We start from the raw sequence: 15,254 nt of genomic DNA on the forward strand, positions 1-15,254 counted from the left end.
GTTTTCTGTTTTTAAATTGTTGTTGCCCTTCTTTTGCTTGTGCAAGAAAGCATAGTGTGTTTACCTATGCCTCCATCTTGGCCAGAAGTCTCAACTTACCCTTTTAAAAGAGTTATTTTTTTCTGTCCACTTTCCATTATAACATCTTTTTTTCAGTTTCAGATTTGTTGAGTGAATTTAATCCTCTCCTTAAAATCTTTAAATTTTATCTTAATATATGCACTTTTTCTTTCCCATACCTCTAAGCGGACTATTTTCTTGACTGTTTTAAATTAAGTGTCAAAATTAACATATGGACTGAATTTATATATCATATTTTTACAGTTCTGAGCAATTAAAATATTTGTTACTTTAGTGTTTTAAGGATAATAGATCCCTTTACACTAATGTAAGTAAGATGGTATAAAACGGTCTGTAGCAACACTCATTTCTTCTTCTAACCCCTAATTAACAGACTCATAAAGTTCACTTCCATTATTCCTGCGGTCAAGTCTTTCCAAATTAGTTATCTCTACTCCCCAGTTAGAACCTGCATTCGCTGGTAGAAATAACGAAACCATTCATTTGACAGCTGAGGCTCTGTCAGAGTAACATGCACACGTGCTCATTAGCCCTGCACCTGGAAAACGAACCACTGGGTTAGAGATGGGAGGGTGCTCGTTTGACTCCCAAACCACTACCTGCTGGAATCCATAAACTGGTCAAGAAAGCTTACTGAATGTAGATTCTTTCAAAGGGCTTGAACTGGAGCTGCTGGAGTTATCCGAAATGTCCAACTCATCATCCAGCTCTGAATATATATCTGCACATTAACAAAAAAAAAAAAAGCAAATGAACCTTGCAGCAGAAAGGGTCCAGAATGCATTCACTCCGCCTGCCTCTCCCTAGGAATACCTTTGTCAATATTTTCCAAGTTGAAGTTATCGTCCGACAGGATCTCGTCGCAAGCCTTGTCTTCTTCCTTCCCACAGGGGGCCTGGAACCCGTCGGGGGGCAGGTCCACGCTCTCGGAGAGCTCACTCCTCAGGCTCGCCGCTCCGCTGCTGCTGCTGCTCAGGCTCCCCTTCTCAAAGGTCTCCTGAAAGAGAAAGTCAGTTTTCAACAGCCACTCCTTCCCTTCCCTCTGCGGGGTATGAAGCTTGTTAGAACATACACCGAACAGCATTATAAATATATGTATTGAAGTAGCACCACAAGTTCCAACTATACATTTGCCAAAGAACACATTCAGTCCGTAACTACAAAAAAAAGTAGGTCTGCAAGCGACTGTGGGCCAAAAATGAATGGATGCAGCAAGAGGCTTCGTCACAATGGCCTGTGCAATCTGGTGAAAGAAAACATAGTACTAAGGAATCAGCAAGTTTTGATTAAACTTATATTTCTCTTCTTTCAGGTATTTTGAAAACAAATGCTGGCAAATCTTCTCAGCACCACAATGAATCAGTAAGTAGGGCTTAGCTTCTTCAAAGCTCAAGGGCAATTAGTAGCAGGCACAGCCAGGGCATAGAGACAGAGAAACGAGGTCAGGTCTCCTAAAAAAACGAAGAGCTACAGCAATGGGGACTTTCAAACCACTTAGGGCCCCAGGCCACTGCCCGGTGTCAACACTGCCCAGAGCACCGCCAGCCACAGGCTCTGTCGGCCTCCTGCAAGTGCTGTGAGCATTTTTATTATGATAGCGCCTCAAGGTGACCATCTGGCCATGTGAGTCCACACTTTTCTAAACAGCATTACTAGAAACTGCCAAATGATGTCTGATGGTTCAATAAAAACAAAGAAAAAAAGATGTCTCATTAAATGCAGGAAGTTTTTAATTTTCTAAGAAAAAGACAGAGGGAAAGGAACCACATATGACTCAGCAGCCAAGTACCACTTGTTTCTTTACTCAATTGATTCTTAGCTCCTAAGATGTTCATTGTGTGTGACAGTTTGTATTAAGTGTGTAAAACCATCTTAGGCTGCTGGGCTAAACAATGCTGAACCTAAGGTACAGACCAGGAAGGTGAAAAGACAAAGGAAGAAAGGCCCATAAGAAAGGTAAGGAGAGTAGTTGGAGAGCATGAGGAGAGAGCGAAAGGCTGTGTTTATTGAAAGGGAAACACATTCACTGCCCTGGCTGGTGTAACTCAGTGGATTGAGTGTGGGCCTGCAAACCAGAGGATCGCAGTTTGATTCCCAGTCAGGGCACATGCCTGGGCTGCAGGCCAGTTCCCAGCAGGGGACGCACGAGAGGCAACCATACATTGATATTTCTCTCCCTCTCTCCTTCCCTTCCCCTCTAAAGATAGATAAATAAACTCTATTTTAAAAAGGGGGAAAAAAGACCTTGTTGCTAAAAAATAAAAGAAAGGGAAACATATCATCCACTCATGATGTCAGAGACTGCGTGGTCACCAGTCTACTACCTCTTCTCGACTTAAAGGCTTCAGTGACAAATGATGCTTGCTATGGAGACAGGTTCATTTCTTTCTTTCTTTCAGATACTTTTTTCCCCTAAAATTAAAGCAACACCCGTAACTTCAAGGAGCAGGTTCCTAAAAACTCTGTAATGGTAGAATTTGCAGATGAAGACAATCCAAGACCTTATGAGTGACTGCTGTTAAAAGTAAGTCTCTGAAAGCTTTCATGTACTTATGTTTATTAAACAAGACAAAAAACTATCAAAGACATTCTGTGCATCGCAAGCTGTCCAGTGTATTTCTGTTATGTCTTTATCCTAAGAATTTTTTCATTTTTCCTTCCTCAAAGTTTCTCCAAGATACTTGGAGATAGTCCTTGCTCTGTCAAAGGTGCAGGTGGCTGAAGGAGAATTTTAATTTTCCTTGTCTAGTCATCCCTCCAGTCATTACTGCTTTGGGGACTCAGGATCCTTCATTCCTGCCTCTTGGGTCCCTGGTCTGCTACATGAGAACATGAAATGGCAAATGCTTTGGATGCCCTTTGATGGAGCTGAATGTGTGCCTATCAGAAATTCTTCTAAATCCTAAGGATTGTGAGGAGCTTTCAGCTCCAGCCTCAGTTGTGCACACACCCATACGCTGACACCAAACCCAGAAGCTCCTTCTAAGTCTCAAAAGTTTCCTGCAAAACCCACTCCCCCTCTTCCATGTCCTCCTCCTTTTTCTGTCCCAACCCGCAGATCCTTCTTCCTCTAGCTCTCCTCAACTGAGGTCATCAGAAATTTACGCAGAAATAAACATTCAACTTAAGGCTTTCTCCTTCTTGTTTTGTTCTAAGAAAATCATCTGGGGCCCTATTCTAAAAATCACAACTGTCATTTTCAACTCTGTAAAAATTAAACACTCAAGATGTGTCAAAGCTGTTGATGTTGAAAAAAGACAAGAGATAATTTCTGAGCTGAGTAAACGTCTTACTGGATTGATGCAATTAGATGCTGGAATCCATCTATCTGTAAAACTAGTGAAACTTCAGCCAAGGCTTTGCCTCTCTTAAGAACAGGCACAGACAAGACTCCAGAGGAACAATTTCTTTGAACAAATGAAGAATGGGGAGAAGCTGTGAGTCCCATATAAGCAGTTCCTGACTTAGGGAGGTTTGGTTTGTCATTAACACCCAAGTACCAGTTGGGTTGCAAATCAACAGCCATTTGCAACTGCCAAAACTGCATCCGTGGGCAATGGGGTGTTGGCTTAAGTTTTCGTAAAGGGCATTCTCATTCTGTAAGAGATGTTTCTTCAGACTCCATAACCATGAGCATTATGATAGAGTAATGTATAATGTGTAGTTCATTTTGATTTAAAACTTCTATTTCTATAATCTTTTGCAGCAGTTTTTGCTTTAAAAAAATCTAGCTTTTTCTAGTTGCCACAAACCATATGCCACTATAGACACACCTTTCCAAGTCTAACTTCCAGAGTTTTTTCTGGTGAATATTTGAGTACCCACATTATCATACAACTCAATCCTTTATGACCTGCATCTATTTCATCCCTTTTAAATCCCTGACACCTTGCACAGAGCAAATGCCCACTAAGTAGTTGCTGTGTTGAGATCCAAGGGAGAGAAGGGCTAGAAAATCAGGTGGATTCCCTTCCAGGGTGAGCAGGTTTTGTCACTGTGGTGTTTTTCATCTTACTCCTTTATCCAGGAGCCTCTATTATACAGTTTCTATAAGAAGTGAAGACGTTATCTGGTGATGCCAACTTCTCCCTTCCTTGCTGCTCTTTGCACACAGGAAAGGTGGTAAACTCTCCTGTGTTAGAGGGAACCAGCCCGGTATTGACAACAGGCTCCTGTGACCCAGCAGGCAGAGGTGGTTGGATATTTTTATCCTAACAGTGCAGGTCAGTGGGATGTTTTTAAAAACTGCCTCCAGCAAGTGTATAAACCCATTAAAGAGAGTTGGTGGGGGGAGGTGTAGCCTTGGAGGATGGCATTAGGCTGCCAGTCACCTTTTTTACTTTCTGATTACTTATGATTTTCCTAGGAATAGGAAAAGGAGCTTTTGGGCATGTGCATCTCCAAAGAATGGATGGACAGATTCTGCGCATGCATATGACAGCAAGGAGAACGCAACACAATATTATACAATAATTGTGTACAAATTACACAATAAAATGGTCATTGATATCGTAATCATCACCATTATAGAAGGCACTTCCTGTCACAATTGCTGATATAGGCACAGTGATGTTTAGCTTGGTTTTGCTCATTATAATGTCATTTTTCTGTGTGGAGCAAATCATAATACATTTTTAGCTGAATAGCAATTCTAACAGTAACAGACTGACGTTTCCTTCCTGTGGCAGTAGGGAAAAAATTGAGAGACTATTTCATTAAAACCAGTGCAATTTTTAAAAATTGCCCAGAATGTTAGTTTTATAATGACAGAAAGAAAAGCAAGAAATAAATACAAAGCAGAACAGCATCTATATCCAGTGAAGATTTACTTTAGAACCATAAAGAATGCACTATCTCTGTCGTGTTCTAAATATTCATATTCTCTTTGAGTCATGTCTTTGTCCAGTTTCTTTTGCTTGTTTAGTTAATAACTGTGGCCTACAATATAAAACTTTAGGGCTATCTGGTATTTGACAGAAACCTATCAGACTGAGATCTCTTTACAGGGGCACACAAAGACCTGTGTTTTTCATGGCTGACTACAGAAAGAAAACTCAGGTTAGCAGACAGATTATTGACTGCAGATCATTGTACATAGATTTAGTCCCTAAATTTTAAAATATTTTTTAAATGATCAGCCAGTGTGGCCAGACAGCTGAAGGGGCCGTGTAGACCCATCCCACAGTGAGGGCACGGCTCACTTCAAGCAAGGGCAGTGAGGGGCTCCGCTCCAGAAACTCGCTCTGGGACACTTGGCTTTGCCCTTACAGAGAGGCGGGCTGATGGAGCAAGGCTGAAGTCTGGTCCCTCAACATGGAAGATGGAACTCCTTTCGCCCAAAGTTGTTTGGATGGTGTCTAATTTCATTGATAAAATCTTGAAGCATTTCCCTTTGCCCATGCCCCACATATCAAGTAGAAGAGTAATATGTTCAATTTAAACCAGAAAAACTAGTGTCTGGGCCTTGAAAATGGCTAAATTTATAAATATTACACAATAAAGAAAAATATTCAAGTTAGATATTATTATTTTGTTTTGAACTTGTTAAAAATATCCATTCAAAGCTCAACATTTCACTTTAATATAAATACACAATATTATGATTACATTATTATTATGGCATTCTCTTAATTAGAACTTCTTCAAAGCATAAGAACATATTAATGAACTGTTGCTAGATAAATAAAATTAGAGAATGAGTTGATTATAATAGCTGAGTCTAAAATCCTAGTATCAAATTTACTGTGTTTGGTAATGTTTCCTTGCGACCCTGTAACTAACCTAGCATTCCTAATTCAAAGATAGATTTGCTAGACATAATAATACTGATAAAGATGAGGCAAAGAATAATGTCACAATCTAAAAATATCACTTATTAAAAATACAGACAGTATGGTCTACATCAGCATTTACCAGCTACCATTTTGTTCCAAGACTAAGGACAAACACAGGAAGAGAACCGAATGTCTGTTATTATTTTCAAAAGCACTTCAAAGAAGCCAGAATTAGAAGATACCACTTAACACGTGAAAGGAAAAATGCACAGAAAATTATCAAGTGTCAAGTTTTAAGACACTCTAATTTGGATTGCTCAAAAACAAAAAAATGTCACTGAAAACCAGCAAAGCTTACTTAATACATCAGACAAAATAAAATTAGAAATGGCTAGAATCAATAGAGATGATACCCACACATTGAAACTCCACTTCCTGTTTCATTTCTAATGCAGAATTACATAAGAAAAAGTCTAATTTTTGTTAAACGGCAAGCTTAGCACATGACATCAAAATACCAGACTGTTAAAGAACCAATAGACAGTTACTAAAAATCAAGACAAAGAGCCTCCATCATTTTTGGCCTGGTCTTGATGCACTCTCCTGTTAACCAATTTTCCTGTTCTACTTTTGGCTCTTGGCAGTTTATTACTACCCAGCAACCAGCTATATCATTTTGGAAACACTGTCACCCCCTTTCACTAAACTCACATCACTCAAGTCTACACCACGGACTATAGCCTCCTCGTCTCCTGCTGAGCAGGCCTCCTGAGGGGGCCTGCTTCACCACGCTCCAGCCACACAGGCCTCCTTGCTCACTCCTTGAACTTGGCAGGAACACTCCCACCTCAGGATCTTTGGACTTGCTGTTCTCTCTGCTCTCGATGTTGTGCTTCCAGATATTCGCATGGCTTACTCCTTTAATGTGTTCTGGTTTCTTCTCCGATGTCACATAATTATCAAGGTCTTCCACAACATCTCTATTTAGAGCAGTCTCTCTCTACACGTACCAATCTCTTTCTATTGCCTTGCCTGCTTATAATTTTTGTCCATAGCACTTAAATTCACTTTTTATTTATTATTTGCCTTCCTCCACTATGAAGACAGGGTTCTTTTGTTCTGCTCACTGTTATGACAACAGACTAAAATAGTTCCCAGAAGAAAGTAGGTGCTCAATAAATTTTGTTGAATAAGTGAAATACAAGATTGATTTTTTTCACTGTTCTGAAAATATTCTCCATGTTAAAACCAAGGAGAGGTAGAAGTAAGAATTTCAGCATAATTTTTTGAAGAAATTGACAAACTGATTCTAAAATTAATAAGGAAATAAAACAGACCTATAGAACAGCCAAATTAAACTTGACAAAGATGAAAAAATTCAAAGATTTACACAACTGATTTCAAAACTTATTACAAATTTACAATATAACAGAATAGAGTTCAGAGGTCGATCCACATATCTACTGTCAAATAATTTTTAACCACGATGCCTAATAAAATCAATAGGGAAAGATTAGTCGTTTCAAGAAATTATGTTGGAAAAACTAGTTACCCATACAGGAAAAAAAAAGAAACCTCAATCTCTTCATTATTCTATTTACAAAATTAAATCAGAATGAATCACAGACCTGTATATTAAAGCTATAACCATAAATAATTTACAAGGGGAAAAAGGAGCTTATATTTGCAAACTTAGGATTGGAAACAATATATTTAACTGAATGCAAAAAGCATGAACAACAAAAATAATCTAAGTAAATAAACTGGACTTTAGCAAAATTAAAATTTAACAAAATTCCTGCTCATCAGAAACATGTCATTAATAAGATAAACAAGTTATCAACTGGGATAAATATCTGTAATACATATGTTTGATCAGAGAGTCATATCTAGAATATATAAAGAACTACAAATCAACAAGAATAAATAATTCAATAAAATAATGGGCAAAGATTTGAACGGACACTTCCCAGAAACAAAGAGATAGATAAATGACCAATAAGCACATTTAAAAGTACTCAACATTCTCAGTTATCAGGAAAATGCTAACTAAAACTATCAAAAGATGCCCTTTTATACCCACTACAAAGACTAAAATCTCAAAGACTGACAACACCAGATATTTACAAGAATGTGGAACAGTCTCATGCATTATTCCTCAAAGTGCTAAGCAGCGCAGTGTTGGAGAACTGTTTGGTAGTTTTTCTTAAGGTTAAACATATAACTGCCTGATCACCCTGAAATTATATCCCTAGGTATCGACCTAGGAGAAATGAAAAGACTTACCCAAGAAAATTCATAGCAGTCTTACTTATAAAATCCCAAATCTAGAATCACAGTATGTGTCCATCGACAGAAGAATAAACCAGTGTTGATATAGTCATACAATGTAATACTCTAGCAACATAAACAAATTTCTGCTATACACAACACCACAGAGGAATCTCACAGATGCTGTCCTGTGAAAGATGCTAGATGCTAAAGAACGCGTAATGTGTGATTTTTATATATGAGGTCAAACAATAAGCAGAAGTCATCTATAGTGACGGAGATTCTAACAGTCTGTACACAGGCAGAGAATTGGATGAGAAGGGGCACAAAGGAACTTTCTGAGATAATTCTGAATCTGGTTTTGAATGGGAGCTATACATGTTCAAAAATCATTAAACTACGCATTTAAAATGTGTACATTTTACTGTATGTACTTACTACCTCAGTATAAAGGGGGTGGATATAACAATTGTGTGTATATCTGTGTGGGAGCCTATAAGGCATCGTGTTATTTTCTTAAAACATAACAAATACAGAACATTTCTTAAAAAACTCATGATTTTTCCTGTTATTTCTTTCACTGCATCATTTCTTGCTGCATTTTCATAGCCTTGGGGGAAATTCAGTCAACAATTAACCAGACAATAAAAGCAAAGATGCTCACAAAAATATTGTCCTTTTAAAATGCGTCATTTTCCACATGGCTTATTTAATCTCTTAGCAGAGGACCACAGATGACGCCTTGAGTGGTGTGCTCAGCACTTGTAGCTGACATATGGCATAATAAAAATAAAGCAACTTAGATAAATAAACAGCACAACATTTTTTAAAATTTGCACTAAGAAAACAAGAACCGGGGCTTGCAGATCTGCTCAGTTTTTAAGTGGTCAACTTTAAAGGCATCTGAGAATTCAAGAGCAATATCAAATGCATGTCAATAAATTTTGCTAAGAATAGATACAGATTGTATTTTTAAACTACAATGAGAATTCCACGATAAAGAAGTGAAATGTGAAAGGTTTGTGAATTTAAGAAATAGTTTTGGCTGATTTAACACTCTACTAGCTGCCTTGCCCCACCCCGCAAATGGAGAAAATTTAAGATGGTAATTATGTGTGCCTTATTTAAATATTTTGACAATATCAAATTACCATAGGAATCCTTCCTTTTTAGTTCACCAAAAGCTTAGATTAAATTTCTAGGACTCACTATAGGAACATTTAGGAACCATTCTAAGAGTTAGATAATTTATCAAGAGCAGAAGGTGAGTGTTTCAAAAGACAGTTTTGGTGGGTACATAGAGGTCGGCTAAGGGAAGGAGGTGATTCTAGATTATCTGCAGGGAACAGATTCAATCATTCGGAAGGTCTTCAAAGGAGAAATGAGGCTTCTCTGAGAAGAAAAGCAAATTACGCCTGTGGACAGCTGCTTTAGCTCACGCCCAAGAGTTCCAACCTGCCCTTCCAGCCAGCCTGCCCTATGGACTTGGGCCCAGCCTTGCAGCCCCCACAGTCTTATAAGGCAATTCTGTACAATAAATCTCTTCATCTGTATCTCCCACTGGTTCTGCTTCAGACGTTTTGTAGGGGGCTGTCCCGCCCATGGAATAACATTAGCATCCTTGGCTGCTGCCCCTTAAATACCAACAGTATTTAAAGTAACTGGGATACGCATCGGCAGGGGTGCATGGAACCACAGTTCAGGGTGAGGAAGAGTCTAGAGGCAAGACTGATGGATAATGCGATGATCCAGTGTGAGATAATGAGAGCAAGAACGGAAAGAAAATGGATTTCTCAGACATCTGAAAGATAGAATAGGTAAAAGCTTGCTAAAGGAATGGATGCAGGATGTGAAGGAGAGTGAATGTCCAGGTCCTAGTTAGGGTGATGAGGGGTAAAGCATGGCAGAGTGAAGGGAAGAGAATTCATTCACGACGGGACTTGCTATGTGCAAGGTGCCTGGGAGGCTTCAGGCAAAGGTTCAGGTCAAAATTTAGGTCTGGCACACAGAGGAGGCAGGGACTAGATGGAGAGCTTTGGAGGTCTTCAGAAAATGGGTGTGGAGATTATGTTGTAAAACACATTCTGGTGTATTTCGCCTTCCTAGAAAGGTTTGTGTCCTTTTCCTTCCAGAGGTCTTATACTATTGAGACCAGGCCATGAGGCTGAGGCTTACGAAAACAAGGCAGGCTGGGATGAAGGCCATGTGGGGAAAGAGGAGAACGTGAGGCAAAGGCAGTTTCTGGGGGAGGGGACAGAGAGCTGGGAAGTCTTCCTGAAGCCCAGAGAAAGCCTGGCAGGAAGACAAAAGATGAGAAGTGGGGGTAAGCATCCACGTTTTCCCCCTCACACCCTCTCCAGCAGAAGTGAGCCTCAGGAGTGGAGCGGATTAGGTGGCAGAAATACACAGGGGACTTGACCAGGAAATCCAGATGTAGCCAAAAAAAATGGGAAGCTTCATAGAAGTTTTGTGACCATCATAACGCTATATCCTATATGGTTTCTGTGGGCACTTAACAAAAGGCTTATGAGGATGGGCCTTGTCTATTTTGTTCACTCTACTATACTTGGCACCTAGAGTAGTATCTGATATCTAACAGATATTCAATAAATACTTGCTGAGTGGATAATTGAATGTTGGCCCTTGGAATAGAAGCATTGGAAAGAATGAGGGAGGTACAGGAGCTGGTGGGCTGACAGACTGCCCCCCATTTGCAGGTGGTTCTGTGTGGCACGGCTGGGAACCCACAGCTCCTGTGTGTCCCACTGGGGAAGCGGAAGACAGCTGAGGTGCTGGCGGGTGAGTTCCATCACTGCATGGGGGGAGGGCAGGTGGATGGACCATGGAGAACACAGCTCAAACCAGCGATGGCGAGACAGATGCCCCAAAGCCATGGAGACGGGTCACCCCACCTGTGACCCGCAGAGGCCAGTACAAGAAGGCAGCGTGCAGAGCCCCTGGTCCTCCCCCACCTGCAGGGGGACTCTTAAGCTTCCTCCTGCCCTCAGTCTCTATCTCAAGAAGAGGGAAATGGAGAAGAGAAACTTTGAAAGGGAAAGAAACTTTTAGGCCAGAAGAGACTGATGTAAGTGATCGTGGTTACATCCATCATTTTCTGCCACTAGCAGAAACAAGGATCCAAAATGAAATGATACATGATTACAGGAAGTAAACGTCCCATTTTGTACAAATGATTTTTACCCAAAGTCTAATGAAAGGAACTTATGAAAGTGAAAACCATGGGATGGGGCTGGATGAAGCTCACTGAGGGAAGAGCAAGAAGAGAAGGAGAAAAATCTAAACTGGAAGAGAAAATAAGAAAGTCTTTAGAGAGGTAAGGTGGAAACCAGGATAGAGAAATGAAGTGGAACCTCAACAAAAATATATTAAACAAGAAAACTCAAGAAGAGGATATGAACAGTAAGGAAGAATTCACCTATGTAATAGCTGATAATTTGGTGGTCAATTTCTGTGGAGAAATTCACAATTTTTAATGTAATTTTAATGCATTTTATTTTTTAATTACTTTATTGTTCAATTACAGTTGTCTGTATTTTGCCCTCGCCACTCCCCCACCACCACAGCCAATCCCTCCCTTGCTACCACCCTCCCCCTTGGTTTTGTCCACGTGTCCTTTATAGTAGTTCCTGAGAAACCCTTCCCCTACCATTCCCTCCCCTCTCCCCTCTGGCTATTGAAATTCACCACTTTAGTTCACACTAACCAGGACTGAACCCAAACACCTTCACTGGGTATTCACAGAGTTCTGCCATCCAGAATCAGCCCGCTTTCCCAGACCTTTCAAACCATCTATAAAAATATAATGCACTGTAAATAAAAGTATCTATTGTAAATCAGGAGACTGAACTTCCAGGTCTGTCACCAACCAGCTCGGTGACCTTGGGTAAGTCTGTTAGCTTTTCTTGGTTTGCTTTTACTTACCTATTAAATAAAGCATAAAATATTACCATGTTCTAAATCTGATTCTTCGTCCTAAGTGAGGTGAGCTAGTGTATTGGAGTTTCTGCACGTCTGCTGTTTTTCTCCACTCAGGGGTAACTTCCTTACCTAGCGTCAATGCCCCAGCTTTCGCTCAAGAAGCGTCCCTGAACGATCAGCCATATTCCTTGCTTGGCATTTATCCAGACCATCTGGAATTGTCAGAAATCTCCTCTCCCTACATGTCTTGGCTTCCCAAGTAGATTGTAAGTTACTTCATGACCGAGACCATCGTTTATAATTTTTATAAGCCTTCACAATACCAAGCACCATGCCTTACATGCAGAAGGTATCCAGCCATCCCTCATCTCTTCATTAATCACAGATGGCAAATGTTTTCAATGTTTCTCTTTGCGTGGCTTCCTGCTGGGCTTATGGATGTGAGAGTAGCTCCCCACACTGAATGATCTCACTAAACCACTAAAAACAAATCATCATCAAGCTTTAAAAATGGGGAGAGTGAAAATAAAAGAGCCTGCCCAATATCGTTGGAAGAGAAGAGGCAAAACCTGCAAGCCTCACGCAGTGAGACCACGCTTCTCGCAGGAGCGCTCCCCGGCCTCCCCGGGAGCTTCCCCGGTGCGTGCAGGAACGTGCTTCATTCACCACACCATCAGCCTAAAGCCAAATGCACAAAACCCCAATAATCTGGATGGAAATGAAGTTTTCCAGGACATCCACATTTTCAAGGCTGGATTTTTTAAAACATTTTCACTGGTGAAAATTTAAGTAGCACACTCTTTTGAAATATCTGTAACCACTTCTGTCTGAGGTATAAGATAGTTCCCTAAGGGTAATTATTCAGTGTGTTTAACACACTATATACGTGGCAAGATGCCAACCACAACTTTGACCACTGCAATGCTACATACGATACCCTCAATAGTACAATAGCCTTTTATTACTACACATTTAAATAAAACTGCGCCTCATTTCTTCCTACTGAATTCTTGCAATTCTTGACTCTGTGCTCTCCTTGTGATCTCTTATTTTGAATTATAAAACTTGGAAATCTTAACATTCTCCAAAATTAAGTCTTGATTCTTTCAGAGAGGGTAAGTAAACCACGGGACATAGGCAGGTACTTTATTAGTGAAGACTTCTCGGTTCTTTTGAAATCTGTGTTAATACTTGTCTTTACTGGTTCACAATGAACATTTCCATAGCTAAGAATAAGCTAACATGTAAAAGTAAGCAGCACACACTCCATGAGATATAGGAGCCTATGTTTCTTATCAATTGTTTACTCAGCCACTAAGTTGCAAAATTAATTCAAAGAGGATTTTTTATGGTGCTGGGAATCCATCAAGTTATATTGAGCCCACTAATTTCTCTTTCCTTTCACTATGATATTAGCTGCTATGGGAGAACATGCCACTATATTTGAAAGGAAATAATTACAATACCATAATAATGCTTAAGGGAAAAAAAAGAAACATACCACTTTCTACCAAACTTGTTTCGCCAGTCATGGTGTGGATGGAAGTTTTAAAACTAATCACTGCTACCCAGTGAGTATATTGCCAATTAACTGCATGCTGTCTTCAATGAAATGTAATCATACTTCCTTCTCAGCCCTTTCATAAAGCTGCATTTTTTTCCTTTTAGTTACCATTTGATTAATCCCCAAAAGTGAAAAATCACTAGTGCACCTAAAATATTGTAAAAGAAGGTCTCCATGGCTCTTTAAAACAGTGATGTAAGCTTTGAAGTGAGGTGCTTCTCCATGGTCCCTAGAAGACTGCAGGCCCCACGAGGGCTCGGAGGCAAACTAGGAGCAGATGCTCGATGAAGACCAGTCGCAGGAGTAACTTCCATGGACGTGGTGCTGGCGTGCCAGTGAGTGTCAGGTTAACAAGCTGCAGCAACAAACTAGTCTTCAACATAAGCATTGCTCATTTTATATAACTGATGCTATCTTACAATTTATGCCACTTTCTAATTGGCACAGTGGATTCAAACACATTAATCTATTTAATCCCAATGCCTTGCAATCGGTGATATTTTCCCACTAATTTACGCATGAGTAAAGGATCTCTGGAACCTCAAAGCTCCCTCCCTGACTACAGACCTCCCTCTGTTTTAGTGGGCGTGGCCTGACAGCTAGGTGTCTACCGTTCAAAAGACACAGTGTCCTGGGTTTGGAAGGGGGTTTCCGGGTAAACAGAGATGATACATGACTGGTCTAAAGTAGCAAATCGTTAATATTGAGGGATGGGGACACAAAGTACTTTATTTACTTCTATAAATGTATCAAATTCCCCACAATAGAGGTTTGATTAAAAGCTTAGGAATAAAATTTAGTAAATTAATTCAATGGTCTTTCTCTAGGTGTTTTGCTAAAGATAAGAGAATTTTCTGCTGTAATATTTTAAACTAACTCTACCTATCAGCTACATGAATCTCATATAAACTGACTGTTTATATCCAGCTGGAAATTGGCTAAGTAGCTTTGCAGTGTAGAACTTAATAGAAGGCCCCAAATAATACTTAAGACATATAGGAATGGCTAAATGTCTTGCATATGACTTCACTGGACGTACTATTCTCTGACTGCAACATGGCATCCGTGTGTTTCTTATCGCTGTCTCGTTTTTACAAAGTCAGGGGGTGAAACAACGAGCGAAGTGCACTCTAACTCCCTGTGTAGATGTAACTGCCTTCTGCAGGAGCTATAACTCCAAGTAATAAGCTCCTAAACATAAACCGAGGCCTTGGAGAATCACCATGAATTGTGCTGTGAAATTACAGCGGGGATCAGCTTCCAAGGCAATGAAGATGAAAGCGTTTCCTCCCAAAGAAAATCAGACTGAAGCTTTAGCTCTGGATTCCAAGCATGTCAGGACAAACCCACCTAACAGCAGGATGGGCTTTCGTCCTAAAAAAGAGGGGGTGGAATTTTCTGGAAACTCTCTTCAAGCAGTCAGAACTGCCTTTTCTTTGAGACCAATGTTTTATAAAACTTCCCCAGCTGATGCAGAGAAGGTCCTTAGAACCCTGGAAAGAAATTCAATAACCAAGTACCCTGGTCAAGAATGGGGGTTATGACCCTTGTGGGAGCGACTTCTTCGCGAGTCCCCTGAGTGCCACAGACAAGGATGAATATGACCGAGATATGATGGGTTCTGC

At 40.1% G+C, this 15,254-nt stretch overlaps 1 protein-coding gene across 6 annotated transcripts in view; it reads right to left on the minus strand.

The window, feature by feature from the left end:
* The window catches only part of NEK10 (NIMA related kinase 10), a 175,034-nt gene that overhangs the window by 47,541 nt on the left and 112,239 nt on the right, over positions 1 to 15,254 (minus strand). For all 6 annotated transcript variants that reach the window (XM_037135565.2, XM_053669247.1, XM_053669249.1 and 3 more), the window contains 2 exons: positions 895 to 1,078; positions 716 to 802 (listed from right to left, as the gene is read on the minus strand). In XM_037135565.2, the coding sequence (XP_036991460.2) occupies positions 716 to 802; positions 895 to 1,078 (271 nt within the window). The remainder of the gene's footprint in view (positions 1 to 715; positions 803 to 894; positions 1,079 to 15,254) is intronic.

The sequence above is a fragment of the Artibeus jamaicensis genome, unplaced genomic scaffold (assembly GCF_021234435.1).
Source record: "Artibeus jamaicensis isolate MK-2021 breed Jamaican fruit bat unplaced genomic scaffold, CSHL_Jam_final contig_519, whole genome shotgun sequence".
Classification (NCBI taxonomy): Eukaryota; Metazoa; Chordata; class Mammalia; order Chiroptera; family Phyllostomidae; genus Artibeus; species Artibeus jamaicensis.